At 34.8% G+C, this 8,645-nt stretch overlaps 1 protein-coding gene across 1 annotated transcript in view; it reads left to right on the top strand.

The window, feature by feature from the left end:
- Positions 1 to 5,688: 5,688 nt before the first annotated feature.
- The window catches only part of LOC144435759 (uncharacterized protein C12orf56-like), a 40,960-nt gene continuing 38,003 nt past the window's right edge, over positions 5,689 to 8,645 (top strand). The window contains exon 1 of the mRNA XM_078124378.1: positions 5,689 to 6,028. Coding sequence (XP_077980504.1) covers positions 5,774 to 6,028 — 255 coding nt within the window. The 5' untranslated portion in view covers positions 5,689 to 5,773. The remainder of the gene's footprint in view (positions 6,029 to 8,645) is intronic.

Here is an 8,645-nt window from a genome sequence, read left to right as displayed (position 1 = left end):
ATACAACTTTCCTCATTGAACTGTTATGACTTGTAAAAAACCAAGCACAACTTGACTTGCTGAAAACAAGAGTCATAAATCAAGTTTACTTTGTAGGTTTATTCAAGGAGGCCTGCTGGGGTTTATTTAGATGTTATGCCCCAATATTTTTCTTTGTTCAGCCAAGAAAAATGTGGGTGACTTAAGGGGCCCTTGTCAACTCATTGTGACAACCCTGAGGTCATGAGTGTTTTCCAGCTGAATGAAGAAAGATATTGGGGAATCACATAACTATACCAGCACCAGTCTTATCAAAGAAAAATTGGGAAAAGTAATGGTAATTTTGAACATTTTGACTCATATTTCAAACACAGCAGAATCAGTGATGTAGACATGCATTGTTGTGACATAGGCATGTAGAATGACCAGAGTATATATTCCATATTTTTTGTTGAACCTGGCTCTTGCACATGGTATAATGATCGATATCCAAGTCAGTGTTGATGTCCATTGAACTTTGTAAAATACACTGGTTGGTTCATACATCCATGACTTGTAACAGTTCAATACATAAATTGACTTGTAACAGTTCAATACATACATTGACTTGTAACAGTTCAATACATACATTGACTTGTAACAGTTCAATACATACATTGACTTGTAACAGTTCATACATCCATGACTTGTAACAGTTCAATACATACATTGACTTGTAACAGTTCAATACATACATTGACTTGTAACAGTTCAATACATACATTGACTTGTAACAGTTCAATACATACATTGACTTGTAACAGTTCAATACATACATTGACTTGTAACAGTTCAATGAGAAGGATTGTATATTCAGTCAAATTCAAAATTGAAGTGGGTGTCTGAAAAGTAAAGCAATCTATTCGTAAGCAGCTGATATGAAAGAGTACTTGAAACTTGTGCTATGTCTTAGACAAAAAAAAGAGAGAGAAATGTAATTTCTATGGGAAGGAAATTTTATTCGTAACATTGAAAACTTTGTGCTCTATGCAGAGTAAAAGCAGTCCATATGATCCCTAATAAGGTATTCATGATACTCTGAGAATTGAAGGTATTTGATTTGAATCTTGATTACAAGAGTGTGATATTCACCTGTATTAGTTTGATGGTTAAGAATTGTAGTGTAGATTTATGTACCTACTGATGGATCACCAACAAGTCAACAGATTACAGTTATAAACATAGCATGAATTGGTGAACTTGGCCAAGACTTACAAGTAGTAACATTTTTACATCGAATGAAGCCAGCCAGTATCAGTCTGTCATTCATTGTACTGTGAGAGCCATAACCCAGAATGTCATAGCTTTGTTCACTTTGCTATCATTCCAACACACTGTAGAACCATGTACCAACAATATACTATGGAGATGTTGTATGTCTAGTAACTTGACCTTTCTCAAATTCATCTTCAAAATGTGATCGTTGTCAAAATGAAGCCTATCAATATCATTAATGTTTACAAAACTGTCAGCAAAATGTAGTTGTTCATTATGATTTGAAGTATGATGTTCGGTCGAGGAATTGCTTCATGGACACATCCAGAGAACACCAAGTCCAGCCTTTCAAGCGCCAAGTGCAAGCCAAGATCTGTTTGGATAATCATAACATATCTGGCCAAGTGTTCTTCCATCTTGTGTCTCTTTGAAGGGACAGATTCTGTAACACAACTGGGTCAAGTCAAAAGCTAAAGCTGAACAAAAGGAGAGTATAGACCAGAGAGGACAAGATTTCATAGCGTTGGTTCTTTGAATTAAGTGATGTTTACAACTTCATGTACTTTAGTAGGCTGTAAGGTATATCATATTATTCAGCCCTAATCAGTTTTCGGTTGGGTTGCTGGCTGATAGGTATGCTGACAAAATACAAATATCTTAACAGACTAACACTTTGAAAGTCTGTAGTTTGGAATTAAAACTTTCATGATGATGAAATACAATCTTCCTCCTTGAGTGCTTTCAAGATATTCTGTAAAAACTTGATTCATTATACTTGGACTTGTGTTACTTTACTCAATTAAGATTTTGTAATCTAAGTAACTATATACAAAGTAGTATGGATTAAGAAGTATCAGTTAGTGTTATCTGTTACTGAACTGAACTTTGGTATCAACCCCCTCAGTAGTCCCCACAGTTAGGTCCATAAACGGTATCAACCCCCTCAGTTGTCCCCACAATTAGGTCCATAATTATGGTATCAACCCTCTCAGTTGTCCCCACAATTAGGTCCATAAACGGTATCAACCCTCTCAGTTGTCCCCACAATTAGGTCCATAATTACGGTATGCAATGATATATATGATATAGAGTATATGTAAAACAACAGTGCTTCAATTGTTAGTTTACTGAGGAAGTTGATGCAAAGTGACCTTTTTAAGCCATATTTGACTTTTCAAGCAGTAAGAGTCTAGAAGTAAACAAATGGTGTATTTCTAAAACAGCAATGGAAGTTGGTATATCTTTTATTCTGACACATTTTGTGGTGAGGGTCTAAAGGAGTTTTTTCTTACAACTTTTGTACTCATTTTTTTTTCAAAATAACTTCAAAATTATTGCCTAATTGTAAAATTGTTTGATTTGAAGCCTTTATGTCATGTTCAGTGTAAATACTGTATGGACCTGAGATGGATATGTTTTTGTTGTTTTTTTGTTATAATCCCCTCCCCTTATAACATGTAGCTGTACAAAAGACAGCACTTACAGATGATCTGTCTTATTTTGTTCTTCATAGGGGAGGCGATCTGCATATGAATAAATAATAAACACAATATGTAATGAACTATGAATGCCCATGTCTTTAATTTTTGTACAAAAATTGACAAAGTTGCTTCATATTTTTGAAAAGTTTGTGTCTGAAATGAAAATTGGAGCAATGGTGTCTAAAAGACTCAGTCTATTGATTTGTGCAAGTGAAAAACAAATCAACCAAGACTTCTCTCTTGAAACTGTGATTGTAAAACAGTATCATTTAATAGTGTATTGTGACACTACACTGTGTGCTACCTGCATAGCCCGCAATTTGACCTGCAAATTAGCCTGCAATTTGACCTGCAAATTAGCCCACAACCTGCATACTAGTTGCACTCATTTGTTCAGTGGTGTGGTTATGTACACATGTGGTTATGTACGCATATGTGGTTATGTACACATGTGGTTATGTACGCATATGTGGTTATGTACACATGTGGTTATTGTACACGTGGTTATGTACACATGTGGTTATGTACACATGGTTATGTACTCATATGTGGTTATGTACACATGTGGTTATGTACGCATATGTGGTTATGTACACATGTGGTTATGTACACGTGGTTATGTACGCATATGTGGTTATGTACACATGTGGTTATGTACGCATATGTGGTTATGTACACATGTGGTTATGTACACATATGTGGTTATGTACACATATGTGGTTATGTATGCGTATGCGGTTATGTAGACATGTGGTTATGTACACAGTTATGTAGGCATAGTGGTTATGTACACATACGTGGTTATGTAGACATAGTGGTTATGTGCACATGTGGTTATGTACACTGTAGCAAAACAAAGAAAATGAGTGCCAGATGCAGAAATACTGCCAAAAATCATCAAAATTACAGTATATGCTAAAACTATTAAAATTACAGAATATATTGATCTTAAATTTAGTTTTATAATTTAGTGTTCTTGTTCTACTATGTTACAAGTGTGTAAATGCAGCTTATGTAGATAAAAAGATTGTTTTTATATTATGATAGAGTTGGATAAACTTGGAACGACATAAACACACTACTTGTACCTTTTTAACATATACGCACAAAAACTTCTTTGTAATGTAGTTCTTGTCAAAAATTTCATAGTACTTAGTGCCATTCAGGAGTATATATGGAATAATTCAAGAACCTTTCGGTCATGAAGAAATGGGGATGTTCAACTTGTTGGTAAGGATCGGACTGAACCTAGACATGTAATAGCGCCCTCTAGTGTTGATATTATGGTCGGAGCGCGCTAATAATTGACATATTTGGCTTTTGAGCTTCGATTACTATCGAGTTAATTTTCATTTCCCTTTTCATTAAATTAAGCAAAGAATAATGTTTCCTTTTTTGTTGCAGACCACTTCCTTTATATTACTTATAATTATGGGAAGTCAGTGCCGCCTTTTTAATTTTGTTGTAACTTTATACGAAATGCCCAGTAGAAGCCATGCTGTTAAAATCTATCACTGACATATTCTGCAGACACCATTTAGCAAAACACCTGAGATATCACATTTTTATATAGTTTCCAAATTGCCTCAACAGACAGTTGTACGTGGAATTTTGGTGTGGGATATCAAATAGAATAAACAAGTCATGTATTACAATAGACTCATGTATAACAATAGACAAGTCATGTATAACAATAGACTCATGTATAACAATAGACAAGTTATGTATAACAATAGACAAGTCATTATAACAATAGACAAGTTGAAATTTTACATCGAAATATTGGTCTTAATTCCAAGATGTATTGAATAAAGTCGACAGTCTTGTATAAATGTACACTTAAAGGTATAACGCATATCGCATTGATATAAAAACGAAGGAACAAACTACAATTTCTTGGATGGCATTTTTTTCATTTTCCTCGATATGTATCGGGGCTGGGAGAGAGGGGGAGGGGGAAGCATATATTCTATATTGCCGATGTTCCAATTTTCTAGTTTTCAAATATTTCCTAAAATTTTGGTCATCATTTTCGGCAAAGTTGATGTAGAGAAATTCTCCACTTGCTGTAAAATTCGAGTCCACAGTAAAGCTATGGGAAAAAGCCACGAAATCGAAGTGATTTTTGTTTTTTACATAATTTATTTTTTCTCTCCCCACAATTACAAACCGTACGCGTTATGTTCTGAAATATTTAATAAAAATATCCGGCCACTGTCCAAATGCAAATATGAGCTCAAAAACAAAATAACGAATACACATTGAACTTTATTTTTTGGGGGGATGGGCCATAATATTTTAACCAAATTTGAGTATGTTATAGATCTTGCCAAGCCTTTTCAAAGCATGTAAAACATGTTAGAAAATGTATCAAATGACTGAGGTAAATCACAAATTTAACGCGAAGTTGTAGAAGGGTCGGGATATACTTACATGTATGTGATCATGACTCATAAGTAGACGACATGGTGAGAACAAACCATTCAAATGAAGGGGTGGAGTGTACGGCTCACAGGCTGATGATTATTTCGTAGGAATATGCCTATTTTGTATGAAGACTTCGCATGTCTGCTGTTCAAATTTATTAGCAAACACTTTTATATATCTGGGCAACCGTAGAGACACCATTTCAAATGGTATCTATGGATTAATAATTGTCGACATACTTATATCTAAGAGTATTTCTTTCTAGATATTTTAAATACAATAGCTTTTCTCATATCTTCCAAACATCAACATGTCTAATACCTTATTTTATTTTATTTATAACTATTTCTTTAGATTCAAGTTGTTCTAAATTCCCCTCTTCGGGGTTTATGGGATAGTCTAAAGCGATGTCAACGTCTGACATGGCTGACCTCATACGACGAATTTGATTGGCTCAGAGTGATACGTCACAAAACCATAGTAAATATTTCAAACAGGTCTTCCCGATCGACCACAATTCCTATGACTCTTCATCGATCGCCCCGAAATATGCGATGTTATTACCGCTAAAGAAGCAGAGCGCCCTTTCAGTGAAGTCATTTCCGCTCGCCTTGATGTAAATATTTCGATGTATGGCGCGGAATGGGTCAGAGTCGCTCTGCCGGCGAAATCCCAAGCTCGACACATTCCTGAAGAAGAAACTACCGTCAGATGTGTTTGAGAAAGTCCGGGCATACGATGAGTGCATTATTAATTCCGAAAAGGACAAGAGAGCTTTCAAACATGTAGTACTGAGCGATGAATACATCTATATCACGGAGAACCCCCCTAAGAATATTAGGCAAGAAGATGCAGTGCCACTGGCTGATATTTTGTCGATTGAGCTGGTAAGTACCGGTGAGCTCACCGTTGAATTGTGTAGTACAGTGTAGCTGTAGGCTTTCACAGGAGTGTCGGTAGCTTGACATGGCTAGCGACCCTACCGCTGCCCTATTCTGGAAACAATACCACACCTCGCGATCGATAGTGTTTTCAGTCTGCTACTGTGTGGGTATGACGTTGGATAGTTAGTTTATCAAAAGGTGTCTTGATCAAGAATGTATTGTAGGGAAAGATTTATTGAACGTAATCCGACCCAAGCCTTGAACGCTTCAGAAAGTGTCGGTCAGTCGCTCATAACACATTGAAATAATGCATACATGAAATGATCGTGCAGTAGGCATGGCAATGGCATCGTACTGAAACAACATGTTCTAGCACTGCAGTCATAAGACATTACCTTGGTTCTAGTTGAAATGAAAGACTAAAATTTAATGTTCATTGAACTGAAAGAAATGTAGAGTCCTACCAACATTTCAATATTAACACAACGTGCTCCTATTAATGTTGTTCAAGACAAGATGTCAACAACGGTTTTGTTTTTAATTAATATTTGATGACCGTGTAGTATTAATGACGTTATTGTGTTTTAATTTCAAAACATGGAATATATGGAAAATAATAACATACACAAATGTAGGGCACCGGGCACAATATGATCATTGCCACATCAATATAACATCAACACATTCAAATGTTATCCAAAAACAAACTGTGAATTTAATTAGTATGAGGGAGAGATGAACTGGTGTTCTTACACATTTTAACTGATAACAACAACCACAGACTAATCATATGAGACAAGAATTGAATGTTAACCTGGTTTTCACTGAAACGTAGAAAACATTCAATTATTGTATGTATCATATTGTATGTTGATATTTGTCATAAAATGGGACAATATATTGGAATTTGAAATTTAATCTTGGTTTTTGATAATGATCAAATTAGAATGCCTTACCTATCAGTGATATAGATCAAAGATAACAGATTTATTTTTAAGCCACTGGTATACATACATGTATGAGATACATGATCTTATCTCAGACCACAGAACTGAGATTTTACACATATATGTACAGTTATCTGGGTAATAAATTATGGCATCCCAAGATATTTTAGAACTGAACAACCTTTACACAGATCCAACATACGAAAAGTCACTCTCTTTACTTTTTACATGTAAGTTATCATATCTTGCCGGTAGGTATAATAAACCATGATGTATGTATGGTTTATTATACTTGTATTTACTATTTCATGAAACTTGAAATCTTTTGGCAGTTTTCAATGTTAAACTCAACTCTGTTGTAAAAAATGAAAATGGTACACCAATTGTCAATCCAGCCACTTTTCCCAGGCGTCTTTTATTCATTCTCAATCTTAGTATTCATTTACGTAACTTGAAGACATCCAACAGGTGGTCCTTGTATGTGGGATGATTTGTTAGACAAGCACACACAGAAAAGAAAACACCCTGGGCCCTGGTAGAGTGTTTGCTTTGAATAGTGTTTTAGAAGTAGCCTGTAAGGCAAGTCATCCAGCCAACAGGCTTTGAGTAGCTATGATGGGGGCTGTAAATGTACACAATGATTCTCACATGGTAATGTCAACCATGGCTGAATACTACAGGGTAATAATGACCTATAGGGATAAAAACAAAAGGGAACTTTGTTGATTAGTAGACAAGCTGCAGTCAAACAAACATGAAGTGGCAGTGTTTAACACTTTCACTTTCAAATTAGTTTTAAAAGTCAGTCAGTCCAACTACATGTAGTTTTCAGTCAGAAAGGTAGTGAGAAATCATATTTTTCGTGAAAAGTTATTTGAAAAAAATATTGTCAATACAATAATTTATAAAGTAGCAAGTCTTTCATTTCAGGAAATCGTTTATTTGAACCATCAGAAAATTACAACTGTATGTACTCTGGTTTGTCTCATATTGAAAAAAAACGTACAAGTCTCTGATGAGTGGTTGAATGAATTTATATATAAACCCATTTACAAAGCTTACGTGAGAACATTACATTGGGTAACAGCTGACAATTTTGTACAGGGTAATAAGTATATCTATGTAAGCTAGCTATGTAGATAAGTCTATTATTGAATTGCCATATTGCAGTTATGTATAGCAGAAGTAGGGGATATGATGGAACAAAATAACAAGAATTGTAATAACATGTCTGGTCTGGTAGTGAAATTGTAAAAGCACTAAGCTTACAGTTACACACAAAAGTTTATTCTTGGTATGAAGCTTATTGAAATATGTCCACTCTTTAGACATTCAGTTGAAAATCCATGAATACACATACATTTTGTATATGCATTGATATACTACTACTGGTGGTAAAAGCATCTTTTTGTCACAGTTGACAGCAGGAGTCATCTTTTATGCCTCACAGTTTTATCTCTTTTCAGTACTTTTATATTGAATTAATTTCACCAGGGTTGCAGAAAAAAAACTGCACAATGTACTGAATGAACAACACTGATGTGAAAAAGCAGTTAATCTCAAACTCTCTAGAGATTATACTCATATTAAAAGTAGTCAAGCAAGTAGATTAAAAATGAATTTCAAGACGAAATTAAAATGGTGCATAGTTAAACCAAAACTCAATTAAATGG

Source organism: Glandiceps talaboti, chromosome 1 (genome assembly GCF_964340395.1).
Source record: "Glandiceps talaboti chromosome 1, keGlaTala1.1, whole genome shotgun sequence".
In the NCBI taxonomy this organism is placed as follows: domain Eukaryota; kingdom Metazoa; phylum Hemichordata; class Enteropneusta; family Spengelidae; genus Glandiceps; species Glandiceps talaboti.
This window is presented reverse-complemented; position numbering and strand designations above follow the sequence as displayed.